The 18,731-nt window shown below is 39.7% G+C and overlaps 1 protein-coding gene and 1 non-coding gene across 2 annotated transcripts in view; both read left to right on the top strand.

Moving 5' to 3' along the window:
• Ush2a (usherin) overlaps positions 1-18,731 on the top strand; it is a 697,985-nt gene that overhangs the window by 495,049 nt on the left and 184,205 nt on the right. Inside the window, exons 44-46 of the mRNA XM_059281179.1 lie at positions 96-305; positions 1,607-1,809; positions 6,233-6,345. Coding sequence (XP_059137162.1) covers positions 96-305; positions 1,607-1,809; positions 6,233-6,345 — 526 coding nt within the window. The remainder of the gene's footprint in view (positions 1-95; positions 306-1,606; positions 1,810-6,232; positions 6,346-18,731) is intronic.
• Positions 6,979-7,085, top strand: LOC131925919 (U6 spliceosomal RNA). The gene has a single exon (XR_009383413.1). It is a non-coding gene; the product is annotated as a U6 spliceosomal RNA (small nuclear RNA).

Raw genomic sequence — 18,731 nt, 5'->3', positions numbered from 1 at the left:
TTGCTTCTCTCTCATTCTAGAAATATTTAACAAGAGAATTTATTCTATGTTTCCCACCTGCCATGTTTAAAATGATTTATGTTTTCTGTTAACAGCTCTTCAAGATCTACAAGGTGATGTGGAATATTACACACTGTTTTGGAATTCTGGGACCTTGAACAAATCCTTGAAAATCTTCCCAGATGTAGATTCACATGTCCTTGGAGCCTTAGCTCCAAGGACTGAGTATCAGATTCTCCTCTCTGTCTTCAATGGAGTCCACGGAATCAACAGCACCGTCGTGCATGTGACCACATATGATGAGGGTGAGTAAAGATTCCAAAAGGGTCTTGGCGTCAGAGATGCCAATGGTATTGACTGACCCTCCTTTATAAGATTCCTGATGCTGAAAGGAAGGGGGCAGAAACCAAAATGTTTCCACGCTTGTTGTCATCAAGTGACAGACGAATAAACCAGTCCCCTTGAAACAGCAGCATGGAGCTGTAATACCTGCCTATCAGACCAGTTTCCACATGTTCTTCTCTGGGCACGCTTAGTTGGGAGCCAGTTCACGTCAATAAAAGGTGACATTCAGAAACATTTTTTTTCTAAGATTAGCCCTCAATAGCACTGTGCTTTTCAAAATGACACCCCAGCTCAGGAAGAGCCCTCCCCAAGTCACAAAAAAAAACTAGGTGGAAGTTCAGCCTCAGAGAAGAATTGCCTATGTCTCGGTTTCTAAGCCAGTTAGCGAGGGAGAGGAAGCCAGAGAATCAACTTCTGAGTCGGAAATGAGTCTGGAATGGTCTTTCTAATCTTTCTGGCTTTAGATGGTCTCATTATAAGCATTATCATATCGTTACCTCCCAAGCAAGTGTTCCAGGCCATTAGCAGAACTCTTTAGGGATGGAACCCATTTCCTCTGTGATGCCAAAGGTCGGCACCTTTTGTTTATAAAATAGGATGAATCACAAGGACGATTTTTCAACTAGTTAAGATGAGTTTTTATGATAAAAATAGGCCTTTGCATAGTTATTTCTGACATGCTTGAATAATTGTGTAATTTAATGCTAAGCAAGATTTTTTTCTAATGTTAGATTTCATCATTACCTATGGTAATCAACACTCAAAATCATTTACATAATGACAATATTGCATTATTGCTTCATATTGCTTGAGTTACAAGCTAGTAACAGCAAATGATTTTTCACATTCCAGTAGCCTCAGTGTATTTGAATTTTATTTTATTTTACTTGGCTTAAGGAGCAAATTTGCCCCCTCCACCCCAAGGAGATATAAAGTGAAAGGTTGAAAAACGACAAGTAATAGATACATGTTTAGAGGTGCAGACGGGTGAGTAATTTATCATTTATATCCCACTGGTTACATAGCATTGAAGATTAGCACTACGCTGGTGAGATGAAGCATTTTGCCACCAATTCTCATGGTTTCTAACTGAGAGTGTAATAAGCCAATTTGCACAGGACTTCAGACTGTGCTAACTTCATCACGGGAGAGTAGATAAGCAAGGAGCCCTTTGCTGAGTCTCTGTACCAATCTGCGTTTGGTTTAACAAGTGCTTTGGTGGAGACAGCTGGGGCTTATTCAGTTTCTTCTTTAATTCTAGAGCCTCAGGGCATGCTTCCTCCAGAGGTTGTCATCATCAACAGTACAGCTGTACATGTCATCTGGACATCTCCTTCCAACCCAAATGGCATTGTCACCGAGTCTTCTGTCTATGTAAATAATAAGCTCTGCAAGACTGGAATGGATGTGCCGGGGTCATTTATTCTGAAAGGCCTGTCCCCCTTCACTGTCTACGACATTCAGGTCAGAACATTGTTTGGTTTCTTTTTTGGATGGTTAAGCTCATGGATATGTTAAATAAAACATGCTGAGCGTTGTCTCTGTGTGGCGGCTCTCTGTCCCGGTTACAGATTATTGTTTGTTTGGTGGGAAGGGGAAATTGACCAGAGTGAAAGCAGTTTGCCATGAGGGATTCACAGACTCGAATCCCTGGAGAACAGTTCTTGGTTAAGATGGAGCTTGGTGCTGATGGGAGAGATGATAAAATGCCCACTGGTGAAAGGAAGTTAATCAAACTATCACCAAAACACAGTCTTCCCAGTTGGTCTTCTTTCTTGGCCTTTTATTGGTATCAAGATCAGAATTAACTTGCAGATGTAGAGATTTTCTCTCTGTTCTTTTTTAGGCCACTTACTCGGGGAAGTAGCATAGCTCACTGGATATCAATCCTCCCTTTGTAAAGGCAAATATTCTCTCCTCCATTAGCATTCCTGACTTTGAATGCAACAGAAAAACAGAAAATGAGGCAAATTAAAAATATACCAAAGGATTTTACCCAAAGATGGAAGGAATAAATCTTTTCATCATGCAGCAAACACTCCATAGCCCCGTCTGTGACATGGCTGCATTTAAACATTTTGTCCTTGGGAGTCTAGGAGAATCTCTTAAGTCCACACCTCCTTCCCTAGAAGAATATTTAGACACTTACATGGAAAATTTATTGCAGAACTCAGAAAGTGCATTGTCCACCTGAAGCCAAGCCTGTGGACCTCTTCAAGGTCTACTGACTCTGAAATAGAAGAAATACCAGAGCCCAGAAGTATGTAAGATACAGTGTTGTCCTGGAGAGACTGAAAATCTTGTATGAATGTCAGATACGTGGGATAAGAAGGCCAAGGGAGCAAATGGGTGAAGAAAAGATTCCAGAAGCTCAGCATTTATAGAGAGGCTGCAATTTAGTAAATGTTTAAATAATCTATGCAACTTCTAAAATTCATGAGCATTTCATGAATAATTTCCAAAAGGCATTAAATGTGGGAATTTTATTTGACCCCAGAAACATTTTACCAGGAGTGCTATGTCTGCCCACGTTACAAGTCGTTTTTCCATATCTGAAAGTGAAGCACGTTTATTTGGCTACAATACTCCAGCCATCCCTACTGTAACCCATGGGCTTGGCTCCATAAGCAACAACCGAATACAAAAAGAAAGAAAGCTTCATGGATTGTGTTTTCATTGCCAACAACCTATGTGAGTTACATCAGCATGGCACAGGTGGACTGACATTTGCATTCACACACCTCAGGAAGAGTCCACACATACAAGTAGACAACATATGGGTCAATTCATAAAGCCATGCCTCAAGTCATTCCAATTACAGCCTTGTGAATAAAGAGCACCGGATGGAGATGGAGGCTTTGCTATGAGGTCTTCTTTGGGTCCCTGTGGAATGATAAGACTGAGTCCTGAGAACGAAGCATGATCATTTGTTTATAAAGTCTGAAAGTCTGGAGCTGGAAAGGTGGTTCAGTGGTTAAGAGTGCTTACTGTGCTACTCTGAGGGCCACTGTTGGAGCCTAGCACCCACATCACAATCCACATGTCTTGAGAATGTCTTTAACTCCAACTCCAAGAGATCTTGATACCCTCTTCTGGCCTTCACACACAAACACACACACACACACACACACACACACACACACACAATATATAAAATACATACATTCATGCACTCATACTTAGATACAAAGCTGAGGATGCCGAGTGCAGGCTGGTGGTGAGAACTCTGAGGTTGTGTGCACATGCGCTGCTCAGCCTTGGCCTATAGAACAAGGCCTGTCATATCAAATCGCGTGCCCCTTAAGTAATATGGAAGCCCTCACTCACACTGATGGTTTGGGTCAGTTGTGGCCAGGAGAAAGCATATTTTAATCAGACTTGTGTCATTGAAACAAAGACAGAAGGTCAAAATTAAACCCCAAATTTGAATTTTTTCCTTACTATCTACACTGTGGAATTTTGTTTTGTAGATCAGGATTATCACACATGGCATATTTATGCATGGCTGGAAATTTGAATGTTAAATTTTAGTGCCTTTTTTAGGAAGTCAAACATCATTTAAGTCAGCATTGGAAAAGCATGCCCAATATTATGAACAAAACTTCTCTAGGTTAACCTCTTCCATAGAATAGCAATTGATTTTAAAGCTGATCATTTAATAAATCCTTTTACATCACCCTTTCAAAGGGAATCATAACTTGAATTTTAAACTTGATTTTAAGGTCTTTTTAAGTAAATGTAGTAAACCCTAATATTGACATTTCATGCACATGTTACAGAACATATGGAACTAGAGATATACTCAGGGTGAAGACTGGCAATGTTATATTAGTAAGAATGAGAACACGGGGTTGGGGATTTAGCTCAGTGGTAGAGCACTTGCCTAGCAAGCACAAGGCCCTGGGTTTGGTCCTCAGCTCCAGAAAAAAAAAAAAAAAAGAAATGAGAACACAGTGTAATGCTTTCCCAAAGTCAACAGGAAGTGTTTTGGAGAAACACAAATATCAGATATCTGACCATCTTTTGGGTCTCCCGATTGCTCTGCCCCCTGATTTACAGACTTGCTAAAATGTAGGTCTGAGAACTCCTCATATGTGCAAGCTAAAGAGCATTGGATCTGAATGCAGAGTGATCTTTTCTAGAGATCAGAAATGATGACAGTTGGGAATAGAGAAAGCCTGGGTAACAGGTACTAAAAGTCAGGAACCGTGAGTTCTGATGCTGTTAAGCAGGGGTTGGAGGGGGCTAATTCCACAATATTCTACTTTATCAATAGCTAGAGGGGAAGAACTCAAGCTCCAGCCATGAAAAAGTGAGGAGACAGCACCATCTCCTACACTGATTGTTCCCTGCATGCTGTAAACACATAACATGTAAACATGTATTGAAATGCATATCTCACCCTACAAACCTGCACTATTACTGTACATCTGGAGGACATTAAAAAATTATTTGGTCGAGAGTCTATCAGAAATATATTATTATGCAAAAGACAATAATAAATTTGGTTGAGATACTCGAGTTAATCCCACTGTGTACCAAAGTGTGATACCTTCCAATATGCATAAAATTTATGTCACTAATTCTATCACATTGTATTTTAAGATAATCTACCTTAAAGTTATTTCTTGTTTGTACTTAATCATAGTGGAGGGTCCTAAAGGGTAATATTACAGCTATTGATACCACAGCTAATGTACTACATTAAACATGTGCTCAGTGTTTAGATGCAACAGTACTGGGAACTAAATGATGTCTCTGAAGTATAGTGTGAATCTCATCTATCTTGCTCCAAGTTCTGATGTAAATAATTGGAGGACTGATTTGCTAAAAACCACAGCACCAGAATTTAAGAATCATCAGTACATAGCATTCTTTTACCTCTGTGTATAAGATATTGAATGTCAATTAGCACAAGAAAAAGTATAGTTCAGGAACTGGAGAGATGGCTCAGTGGTTAAGAGTGCTTGCAGAGGACCCAGGTTCATTCCCAGCTCCCACATCAGATGGCTCACAACCACACCTAGCTCCAGTTCCAAGGGATCTGGCACCCCCTTCTGGCATCCATAGGCACCTGCAAACACATGAAACACATACATATGTTAAGACATACACATATTTTTTGAAATAAAAGGAAATAGAGTTGAGTTTACCCTTTAAAGGCTACATGCTGCGGCTCTTCCACCAGATACCTCCTGTGTATCCGCCTGTTCTCCTCCCAGCCACTGGATACACTCCTTTTGGGTTACTGATGTTTGATGGGCCCCATTTCCAATCCTAAGTTCTTCCACCCTCTCGGTTTTTATTCTAACTAGGTGGTGGAATTAAAGGGGTGAGTGATGATTTCTGCTGTGATTAAGGGGACAATACTATTGCAGCTGGAACAAATGGATATAAAATAGCTCAGCCCTATTGGGAGGTTTCCCTGGGCTTCATTTTTCTCCCATTAGACATTAGCATTTAGGCAATTTGTTGCAAAGTGTCAAGACTTCCAGGAGATATCATCATTACACCACGTGGTTATAGATCTGGAGAACACTGTGCAAGGATAACCTATTAGTCCTGTGAATCACCACCTGAGCGTCTCCCGTTCTTTGACTGTTCTGAATAGATTAATAAGCCCTTCCCTTTGTGAATGTTCAGAACCAGAGACCAAACATCACCATGCTAATCACTAAATCAATTGTCCTGAGCCCAATTCTGTATTCTGTTCTAAGCTCATCCCACTGGATTCAATTCACATCAAAAAGGAGAATATTCACTAAGCCCCACGAGGCTATAGCGGACTTGAAGAGATTCATATGAAGAGGGGAAAGGTGGATTCAGACTGTTGTTGCTCTGTTTTGAAGATGATTATATTTATTCCTTTCCAAACTAATCTTTGCAGGTGGAAGTCTGTATAAAAGATGCATGCATGAAAAGCAATGGAACCCAAGTCCGCACTGTGGAAGATACTCCAAGTGACATTTCAATACCTATAATCCGTGATATTACTTCAAGGTACCTAGCTTTTTATCAGTCAATCTAAACAACTTTGATCATAAGAAATGGAAGCAAATATCAAAGAAATCAGTTTAGCCATGAAAATCTCACTTAAAGGTTGCTGTAAGTATGGGTGCATATCAAATTTCTTATATTTCTCAGGTAATCTATACTGCATACCAAAAACATTGAACCTGTTTTCCTGATTCCATATCTCATGCCTAGTCATTTATTAGCAGACACTTGGATGTAAGAGAGCCTCTTTATTTAAATGTGTTCTTTAATGAATTCTTTTGTGAAGCAAAATTCTAATTTTAATTAGAATAACTACTTTATAACTGGATCTCTTTGAAAATATTTGATTTATCTATCTCAGATTGCCCAAAAGCTAAAAATATGTCTCAAATAAATAGAGCAAATAGTTTTTGGGTAGCTGCTAACAATTTTATCAGATTCTTAATAGGATCCCTTTCTTTACTCTTGCTGAGAAATTACCAGAGGTTGAAAGTGAGTCCTTTAATAATTCAGATTTGGGGCTGGAGACATTGCTCTATGAATTCAAGGCCAGCCTGGTCTGCAAAGCAAGTTTTAGGAAAGCAAGGGCTACAGAGTAAGACCCTTTCTCAACAAATAAAGTAAAAAGTAGAATAAGTGCTTGTTGGGCAGCACATATATTAAAATTGTAATGATACAGAGACTATTAGCATGGCCTCTGTACAGGGATAACACTCAAAAATAGTAATAATAATCCAGTGTTAACAGGAAAAAGACTTAATGTCATTTCCCAGAACAGAAGTGAGGTTGTAATTGCTGATTCCTCTATAATGAATGAGACTAAAGAAGGAAATGCAAGCTGTCCATTGTCAAACTTTGATCCTAACAAGATGAATCAAGTTTCACCTAAATACATGTGCACAAACACACATAGACTGATTCCATTCATCATGGTATGTTTCCATTCTGATAGGTTCAGCCAGAACAATGATGTTTCTATGGGTTTTTGTTTTGTTTTGTTTTGTTTTGCTATCAGAACAAAAATAGATATATTGATGTGGTGGTTTAAATATAGACTTATAGACTCATGTGTTTGAATGCTTGGCCTATAGGGAGTGGCACTATTAGGATGTGTGGCCTTATTGGAATAGGGATGGCCTTATTGGAGGAAGTATGTCACTGTGGGGCAGTCTTTGAGGTCTCATGTGCTCAAGCTACACCCAGTGTGGGATACAATTCACTCCTGTTGCTTTCAGATCAAGATTTAGAACTCTTAGTTACCTCTCCAGCACCATGTCTGTGTGCATGCTTCCTGCCTTCATGCCGTGATGATAAGGGACTAAACTTCTGAAAATGTAAGCCAGCCCCAATTAAATGTTTTCCTTTGTAAGAGTTGCTGTGGTCATGGTGTCTCTTCACAGCAATAGAAACCCTAACAAGACAATTGACTTTATCAAATAATAATTATAACAATTAGCAAGTAAAAGTAACTAGATGTTAGCTACTCATGTCAAAAATTTTATCTCCTTGAATGTGTTTCCAAATAAACAATACATTCCTGTCCAATTTTGGATGTTCTAAATAACACAATCATTTCAGTAGAAGTTTTGCCGTGTATACCAGGAATAGGTGCTTACTATAGAAAGGAGGAATGGGAAAGTTATTTGGGCACTAAAGACTTTATTTATTTTTTAATCAAACATATTTGTGGTTATAATAAAATAGGAATCAAAAATAAATTCCAAAGAGAAGATACAATTATAAATTTGCAAAGTTCCATCCAATAGTGGGGGTGGGAAACTAAATATTTATAAACTATATGACAATACTGTCAATATTAAGAATGTGCAAGTCAAATACAAAGAAAAAAAATTCCCTAATCCGGCCAGGATTATATGGGATAGAAAGAATCTTGGGGGATAGAACACTGAGTCCATTCTGTAAGTCAGAAAGTAACTATAGTTCAGGGGTTGGGTTTTGTCCTGTTCTTGACTTTTTTTTTTTTTTTTGGAGACAGGGTTTCTCTGTGTAGCTTTGCGCCTTTCCTGGGACTCACTTGGTAGCCCAGGCTGGCCTCGAACTCACAGAGATCCGCCTGGCTCTGCCTCCCGAGTGCTGGGATTAAAGGCGTGCGCCACCACCGCCCGGCCTGTTCTTGACTTCTTGTTGCACAAATCATAAATGGTCTTATAATAAAAACCAGGAGCCAGATATTGGGGTAAATGCTGAAAGATCAGAGAGACAAAGGAACAAGCCACAGCCACTTCTTACCTTGCCAACTCCATGAATCCTCTGACAGAATACCTCCGAGTCTGTCTCCTCACACCTTATATGCCTTTCTCCACCCAGCCATTTCACTTCCTATCTCAACCTTCCTATGCTGGGATTCAAGGCATGTGTGCTTCCCAAATACTGGTAGCAAAGGCATGAAATTTCAAGTGTTGGGATTAAAGGTGTGTGCCACCACTGCCTGGCTCTAGACTGGATTAATCTCATGTAGCCCAATGTGGCCTTGAACTCCCAGAGATTCAGACAAAACTCTGCCTCCCAAGTGCTAGGATTAAAGGTGTGTGCCACCACTGCCTGACCTCTATGTTTAACTCTGTGGCTTGCTCTGTCCTCTGATCTTCAGGCAAGCTTTATTTCTTAGATTACAGATATCATCACATCTTTTTATAAATCAAACTGATGAATGACTAAAGAATTGTGCTTTGGATTATATATTTACATTCAGCAAAAGTAGTCCCTAAGCTTTATGAGAAACTGAAGGAATGTGTCTGGGTCTCTATCATAGTTTTCTTTTATGAAGATTACTATGGCTAATACCAGAGGGGGGAATGGTTGGAGGTAAAGACTGCATCTTCCCAAATGTAAGAGGTTAATAGAGGACCATTCAAATGAGCAGTGCACCACACTAACAAAGAAAGTGAGGGAGGAGACACTAGCACAAGCCAGATTTGAAGACAATTTTGGAAGCAGAACTTATCTGGAAAAGAATAATTATTTATAATGATTGGTAAAGTTGTATTGCTTGGAAGACAGAAAGGGTGATATGAAACAAACTAATTTTTCTGCAGAGAATCTGAGAATAGAGAGGCATGAGACCATGGAGAAGTAGGGGTATGGAATGAAGGTCAAAGATGAACATAGCTGGAAATCTATAAAAGACAGTGATTGGTGCCCAAGGTCCCTTCCCTCTGCATATATATCCACATTTCTCTTCTCCTGTGTAGTCCAGTCTAACTTCCACGAGATTAGTCATTTATCCTCTAGGGAAACTTAGTAGTATATACTAAGAATTATGGACACTCTTCACAGAGGAGCAGAGGTAAAAGCAATGAGGAAGTGAGCATACAAGCTGAACACAAACCTTTGACTGCTCTCTCTAGCTATACTCTCTGAATCAAGTAGTCAATCAGAAATGCCTCCTTAGAAGAAATTGATAATTTTTATCTGGAAAACAATGAATCTCATAACATAAAATACTTCCATAAAATAGAATATGGGACCTTCCAAAAGAAACAAATAATAATTTGTACTTCAGGTATCCAATGGGAAAGTATGCTGATCAGCCATCTGTAAAATCTGTGAAGCTCCAAGCTAGCTTTATATGGATGGGTGAATCACTCTTCAAGGTGGACAAAAGGACCAAGATAAATAAAATTATTTGATAGACTCAGAAACAGTGTATGTGCAGAAAACATATTATCTAAAGGAGACCCTATTATCAAGGAAGCAAACCCAGGACACAAGAAAAGTAATAGTAGTAATTAATGGGAGATGAAGGTACTTTGTGGATGTTAGAAGTATGAACACTGAGTTGAAACTTTGGGAGAGATTTTGAGATGATGTCTCTGAAAATGCAGTAAGACATAGATGCACAAAGAAAAGAAATGAGGAAATCTAAGAAACTTAGGATGCCCCAGATAGGTAAAATTTTGAATCTTCTATTGAATTCATCAATATGTCTGTCAGATCACCAGCATCATGGAATGCTGGTTGTTACAGATGCGTAGTAGCCTATGAAAACATGAAGCCTGACCCTGTCTGAGATTTTTAAAGCTTGTTTTAGCTTTTCTTTTACTCTACTTTTCCATATAGATTTTGGAAACAGTTTATTAATATCTACAAAAATCTTTGTGGTTTTAATTAGGATTGCATTGAATCTGTGAGTCAATTGGAGGAGAATTTGTGTCTCAATAGTATCTGATCCTTCAAGTATTAGGCACAATAAATTGCTTATGTGCTTGATACATTTATCTCATCAACATTAGATAGAGCTCAATACACAGTAGTGAAGGTATTTCCTTAGATTTGTACCTAATTATTTCCTTTTAAGGGTACAATTATTAATGTTCCTTTAAGCAAATTAAAATTTAATAGTTTGTTATTGGCATGTAGAAAGACCATTGATTTTGATATAATAAAACTGTTCCGCAACCTTGTTAAGTTTATTATGAGCCTTGGGCACTTTGTTGTAGATTGCTGAATTCTACATGGATCTACAAAACAAACTTAAGGTTGCTTTCAGACCTTTACCATTAGCGAGGATATTTGTCACCTATGAAGTTTAGAGAGAAAACCTTTTATCGGATTGAAGAATTATCTTTTATTTCTCATTTTCTGATAGTTATTTATTGTAAATATTATAATATTATGTCACATAGTTTCCCACATTTTACATTTTTGGATGATTAATTATGTTTTGATGTAAAAGCCATAAACCAGTCTGCTTTCTCTGGGTAAGCCCTACTTACCAGAGGGTAAGACCTACTTGCCGCGTGGTCTCTTCTTTACATGTTGCTGTTGCTTGCTGTAATCTACAGATGTTTCCACCTGTTCTCACAGATTTGGCTCTACTGTTCCTTATAGCCATGCCTTTACCATGTTTGACTGTCATGCTGATTCTGTTCCTACAAAATGCACTGAGAGCTACACCTTTCTTTATTTTGTAGAGAAATCTTATAAAACATTATTTTATATATTTCTTAAATGTTGGTGGAATTGACCAATGAAACCCACATTTGCCCGGAGTTTTCCTTGGAGAAAAACCTTTAACTTGGAATGCAATTTCTTAATAATTTGAATTTTTTTTAAATGTTTCTTTTCAACTGGGCTTTTTTATTTTAACCTTGAATATGCAAAGAGTTGGTCCATTTCAAACAATTTGTCAGTTTTATGAGCAGAATTCTGTTTACAGTGTATGTGTTGACTTATTTCCTTCCATGGTAGAGTCTTAGAGGTTTTTAGTTTAGTAGATGTTTTTAAAAATACCTCTCAGTTTTATCAAATTTTTCTTGTTTTTATTAGTTCTTTGAGAATTTCATACAATGTATTTTGATCCTATTCAGCCCCCTCCCCAGCTCTTCCCTGATTCACTCGCTTTCCTACCCACCTAACTTTGTGTCCAGGCTGTGCAGTGCCAACGTATTCCGTGTGTAGCAATCCACTAGAACATGGTTGGCCTACTGTAGGCCACACCCTTTGAGAAAACTGACTCTCCTTCTCCCAGCCCCTCTCTTTGCCAATAGTTCCTCAGTTAGGGGTCAAACTTCATGCTTCCCTCTTCGTGCTGAAAATGTATCTGTCTTGAGCATGAGCAGGTTTCATGCCTGCCAGCACAAGCACTGTGGGTTTGTATGTATGACCACCCTGTCATATCTGGAGAACACTGACTCCTTGGGGCACTCATCCACTGCCTCTGGCTCTTAGATCTTTCCAACCCCTCTTCCACAACAGTCCTTGGGAAGAGCTGGGAAGGAGTGACACAGATATCATTTAGAACCAAGTACTCCATGGTCTTTTCTTTACTGTTTGACAAATTGTGGTCTCTGTGATGACCACAGTCTCCTCCTGCTACACTATGTTGTGTCTTTGTAGGGTTGGCGATCTTACAGATTCAGCACAATTCCTATCAAAATCCCAACACAATTCTCCATGGAAATTGAAACGGATAATCTTAAATTTCTTTTTGGAAAAAAATAAAAAATAAAAGGATATCCCAAACAATCCTGAACAATTAAAAATGAAAAACACCTGCTAGAGGTATCACCATCCCAGATTTCAAGTTATACTCCAGAGCTATAATAATGAAAAAGAAGAAAAGCATGGTATTTGGCTTAAAAACAGACATATGGTTCAAAGAAATAGAATTAAGAAACCACATAAAAGTACATGAACCCATTGCCAGCTGATTTTTGACAAAGAGGCCAAACAGACACACTGGAGAAAAAAGATAATGTCTTCAGCAACTGGTGCTGGCCAAAATTGAGAGAGCTGCCTGTAGAAGACAGAAAGCAGACCTTTATCTCTCACCCTGCACCACACTCAACTCCAAATGGACCAAGACCCACCCTCAGCCTAAGACCTGATATCTTCAATTCAATAGAGGGAGAAAGCAGGGAGTAAACTTCAGTTCACTGCCACAGGAAAGGACTTTCTGAACAGGACCCATACAGCTCAGGCATTTAGAACAACAACTGATAAATGGGATCTCCTGGAACCTACAGCACACCTGTACAGCAAAGGCACGGTTATCCAAGTGCAGAGGCAGACTATAGCCTACAGAGTGGGACAGAATCTTTATTGATTCTTAAATATTATTTTCAGTTTGCTACTTGAGATAATTCTGCTCTTTACTGCTTTTCTCGTCCTTTCTGTTTCCTCGGAGACAGTAGCTTACTTGGTTGGTATGAGGTCAAGTGGAGAGCCTGCTGCCTTATGTTTTCCTCTGAGCCCTGATTTAGGTGGCACACATTGTGTGAGATGTTGCGTTCTCATTTGTTCAAACTACTTTTTACTGACCATTGGACCTTCTTGACCTATCCATCATTCACAGGGAGATGATTTAATTCACAAATATTTAGAATTTTTTCAGATACTTTGTACAGATTTTTTAGTTTAATTCTCATATGTTCTAGGGACATTGGTTTGCAATTTTCAATTCTCTTACATTAGCTAAGGTTTGTTTCAGGGCACAGAATACCATCTATTGAGTCATGGCGATGTTTGGATTATCTATCAACTTATTGACCCGCTGAGTTACTGTGTCAATTATTAGAAGAAGAGATTTGATTATCTACATGTAATTGTGGATGTATCTATTGCTTCTTGAGATGTGTGAAGGGAAATTCCTGGAAAGAATGCCTTACAGTGATCTTTCTGTACGGCTGTTGACTGATTGGGACTTCAGTGAACTCCTGCCAGATTGGAACAGGGAATTTGGGGTAGCCTGTGTGTTCTCAGCCCTTGGCCATTCACATTTGGCTCTAAAAATAAATTACCACCTCTACTCTTTGAGGTGAGAGATGTGTCATTGTTAGGACAAGTACATCATTCTTGCCTTATGCATTTGATATGTTGTTACCAGCTACATACATGCACACTGCAGTGTATTGACATGATAAGCTGACCCTTTTCTCATTATGTGATTATCCATTACCAGCCCTCATAATTTCCTTATTCTTATGTCTGTATTAACTGGTGTTCATATAACCATCCTAGATTTCATTCAGATCATTTTGAATGATGGGATTATTTCCTGGAATCATTTTTAAATATTAGGCTATGATATGATAACTTTGTTCATAGCCTCTCAAGATGAAGTCATTCTCTTTTACCTGGGTTTGACAACTGGTTCGGTATAGAGCAAATTGTTTTCTGTTCCTTTATCAGTTAGTTAGCAGCCAGTTTGTTTTCCTCAAGTTTTGCATTGCTTCTTTACCTCCTTCGCATGCACATACTTCCCCATGGCTCACTCAGGACTTGTAGTAGAAAGGTTCAGAAAATGAAGTGTTTCCTCATGTATATGACACAGTTGGAAACATGCCACTTGGAACTGACTCTCCAACTTTCTAGCCTCTTACACTTCCCCTCCTGAATGTTATTTACTCCTGGGCCTTGTGCCTTCTGGTTTCTTCACAGTTAGCACAGCAGAAGCTACTTTGTAGGCAACGAGGAGAAAGAAAACAGCAAAGATTCTCCTTCCTAAGTTTATTCTCTGGGCAGCAGGGCTCCTTTTTCTAGTTCCTCTGAATAGAAAAAAAGAGCTGTGCTTGGTCTTTCTGATTCCCGTTTGGCCAGAGCAGCCATGGGACTTCCTGATTCATCCTTTGGGCAGGACCAAGAAGAAAAATACGGGAACAAAACAGAGTGGGAATTTGCCCCACACTCTTTGTCCTGAATATATATTTTCCCCCTCTGCATACTCTGGTCAAAAAAATGGAAAAAGATTGCCAGCCTCTCATATTTCACTTTCACAGTTCTCCTGTTTCACCCTGGGGCTACCCCTGGGTTAAATGTGGAGGGGAAGGAAAATGAGGAACTCATCCTCTGACATCCATTCTTCATGACTTAATGCTTTTCATGGTGTCCCTGCCATGGTTCCGTTCCAGAGTCCTCAGATAGTGCTGTGTGTGCAGGCTTTCCCACTAGGCTATCTGGGAGGGAACGGCTGTAGCAGCCTTACTCCGTGCTGGTCAGCACAGGATGCCCCCATGCAACATATTTTTCTTTATTGCAATGCCTTGGGCTGATTTAGTTTTGTTTCTTTCCCCTTTCAGCCAGAGATCTAAGAAAAACAAACTGATAGACACCATTCACAACCAAATGTTGGCATGTAAAATATTTCCTTTCTTAAAATGAGCCATTGTGGCAGAGTACCAGTTCCCAAAGGCAAGGCTGCAAGAAGTGGGTACAGGCTGCCAAGCCATCAGTCCAAGCATACCAGCACCAAAGCAGTTAGCCTCCTATGTGAATAGCATTGTCTGTGTAATTTTGTTATACTTCTGGCAGTGAATACTTGTTAATTATGTTTCTGGATTTTTTAATCTCTTTTATGTTAGCAATATGTAAAAATCAAATGTGAAATCCACCCAGGAAAATACCAGTAGATTGACTTTACTAGTTCTAGAACATTGCAGATAACTTGGCTTCTTATAAAGCATACATTTTCAATGGTTTTTTTTATGTTTATTCTTTGATAAAATGCAATGTCAGCAAAATTTAACTTCGTTATACTCTGATAACATGTAGCTATCACACGAGCCTGTTTGATTAGATGCCTGGAATGCATCAACTCATCCTTGTCTTTGACCTTAACGTATGCCTAGATTTTGACTACATCATCTGCAGTGCAAGTTCTTGTCATATTCCCTACATTCTGTGTAACCCAGAGGTGCATGTGCATGCAGAAAGCTCATATGGACCATTGTAGTGTCAGGAAATGTCCCTTTAGAAGCAAGCTCTAGTCCCATCTTGTACATTCCCTACTTGTCATCTTATCATCAGCTGCTTCGGTGTCCCCAAAGAATACTAACTACTGATCGATACCCCAGACATGTCTGGCCATGGCCTACATGTGCCCTGGGTAGTTCATTTATTTGCCTTGGTGGATTTGCTAGAGTGGAATTTAATCAATAGCTAATTCATTAATTCTGGTCCTTGAAACTGTAGAGACAGTGCTGGGCAGACAGAACAGGCTGGCTCCTGTTTTGATTGAAATATGACAAACACTCCAACCGACAGCTTCACTGGTACTGGGCTGATTGGAAGTTTGCTTATGCTATCTCCATAAAACAAAAAGCTGGGAAAGAAACATAAGGAAGAGGTTTTATCCTGTCCCTGCCTGCATTCTGAAGCCCATGGTTTCTAGGCATGGAGCTCCAGGGAAAGTCAAGAGAGCCCTGATCTTGTCTCTTATTGCCTTTAATTGAGACCACATTGCTTTGAGGCTGGATTACTGATGCGACATCTGAGGTATAAAGTCCTTGGAATGCTTACAAAATAATTGTTTTCAAGTTTGCCTGGAGATACTGAATGGTGCCCATAATATTTTTATAAAGCAACATTTCAGCAGTCATTATGATAGAAGCGTGGTAGGCTGGATTCTTCCAAAGGACAGTTAAGCCATGAGCATCGTGCATAAGTCCCAGTGTGTTCAAAGCACTTAACTTGGAGCTGAGTGTGGCGTGAGAGGTCAGAGACTCCAGAGAACAAAGTTCACCTTTCTGTGTCTGATATCTGAGGAGATACTGAGGAACTCCTAGATTTTAGTACTGTGGCATAGGTTGTCAAAGTCTCTCCTCTATCAGAGATTCTCTCTCTCTGATTTTTTAGTGACTCAGGGCCTGAACTGAAGGTAGTAATTTGTGATTTCATAAACATATATGTGATATGTATTAGACTCATGTTTTCATTTATTTCAATAAGGAAACTATCAGGCTGTAAGACCCAACCAATTACATTGTGTTTCCATCATGTAGCCTCTAAAGCAGTGGTTCACAACCGTCTTAATGCTGTGATCCCTTAATACAGTTCCTCATGTTATGGTGACCCCCAACCATAATCATTGCTACTTTATAACCAATTTTGCTACTGTTATAAATCGCAATGTAAATATTTTTGGAGATAGAGGTTTGCCAAAGAGGTTACAACCCATGGGTTGAGAACCACTGCTCTAAGTTCCCCAACTTGCTAATATGGACAGTTGGAAATTACTTTTAATTTGGGCTGGAATTTCTGTTGGAATCTTTAAAAAGCATGGAGAAGGATCTTCAACTAGAAGATTTGCTATAAGCTCAATACTGCAGTACAGAACTCAGTGTCTTATGACCACAGTGGCTTTCAAAACTTACTCCAAAAGCTCTGTCACCACCACATATGTGCCCCCTTCTCCTTCCCAAATGCCCACTGACTTCTCTGCCTTTGGTAGCGTGCACAGAAGCAGCTCAGTCACGGAGGTGGCCTGGGGCAGCCCTTGTACCTCTGGCCCCTCCTCCTCCTCGTTCACCTGGGCCTTTGGATTCTTCCTATCTCTTGCTCTCTGAAACCCTTTTCTTGGGTTCCATTGCAAGCACACTAATTAACTCTGGGTGCCATCAACAGAAACTCAGAGAGTGTAAACTTTCTCAGCAGTCAGTCAATGGCCCCGACCCAGCTGTGACCCTGAGCTATGCCCATACATCCAAATGCCTATTGATTTTCTCTTGTCACTTCTGTAACCTGGACCCAAAAGTGAATTCTTACCATTCTGGTCATCTTTTTCTGCAAATGCACCACCACCCCACATATAGAAGTTCATATATTTGACCGTTTTCACTTATTTATTTTTTATGATTTCATGCATGCACATAATGTTTTTGGATCCCGTCCACCCCACTATTTCCTCTCCTCCAGTTACTCCCCTCTACCCCCTATCCCCTCCACTACCACTTTTTCCTCCTAACTTCATGGCTGCTCTCTTTTTTAAAAACCTACTAAATCTGCATAGTGTTGCCCATTGTTCATGGGCCTCTAATGGAACGCTGGTGGCCTTTCAGGGGCTGCATCCCTGAAGAAAACTTCCTCTACCTCCCCCAGCATCCATCACCTGCCAACAGCTTCTCAGTTAGGGATAGGACTTCACACATACCTCCCTTGTCAGTCCTACCTTGACTTTTGGTAGGATTCATTCTGTACAGGTCTTGTGTATAGTCACAGCCACTGTGAGTTAACATGTACCATGGCCTTGTCATATCCAATAAACAGTATTTCAATATAGACAATCATTTACTACTTCTGGATTCTATAATCTTCTTACCCTCTCTTCTGGGCTGGTCTCTGAGCCTTGAGGGACAGAAGATATGATTAGATAGATATCTCATTTAGACCTGAGTGTTCCACAGTCACCTTATTCTCCTATGTTGACCACATTTGGATCTCTATATTAATCATCATCTACTGTGAAAAGATTTTCTGATGAAGATTGAGAGATGCACTGATCCATGAGTATGAACATAAGAACTTAGTCAGTTTATTAGTATGTCCATTTAGCAGAATGATAGTATTAGATTCTTCCCAAATCCTCTGACCTGGGCAGTCATCAGTTTTGATGCAATCAACAACAGTTCATTATTGTGGAATGGGCTTTAAATCCAATCAGAAAGTGATTGGTTAGTTACTCCCACAACATGGATGCCACAAATGTACAAACGGGTATATCTTGCCAGGCCAATCATTATTATAGCTTGCAGAATTCACAGCTGGGTAAGATTGGCGATGACTTTTCTCCCACGGTAACATTCACAGAACCTTCCATCACTATGAAAGCTGGCCAGGAAGAATGAAACTTTCAGATCAGTGCCAGCTTGATTTCTCCATTTCCTGTGACTTGAGTATGTGGTGTCTTCAGCAATAAGTTCTCATCACCAAGTTCTAGAGGGTAGCCAAGAGCAATGGCAGTAGGCAATAATTGCAGTGGGGGTGTCTATGAGACTCCAGTGACCAACAATTTGAAAAGAGGTAACCTGTATTTGGCAGTGGGCTTTTGTTAGCCTATGTGTCCAGGAGATGCACCCCAACCCCGTTGTAGGGTAACTCCACTTGAACTCCATTTTCAATTATGTTTTCACTTTGTCTTGTATGATGGAGAC

The sequence above is a fragment of the Peromyscus eremicus genome, chromosome 15 (genome assembly GCF_949786415.1).
Source record: "Peromyscus eremicus chromosome 15, PerEre_H2_v1, whole genome shotgun sequence".
Lineage (NCBI taxonomy): Eukaryota > Metazoa > Chordata > Mammalia > Rodentia > Cricetidae > Peromyscus > Peromyscus eremicus.
Note: the sequence above shows the minus strand (reverse complement) of the source record. Positions and strands in the feature narration are given on the sequence as shown.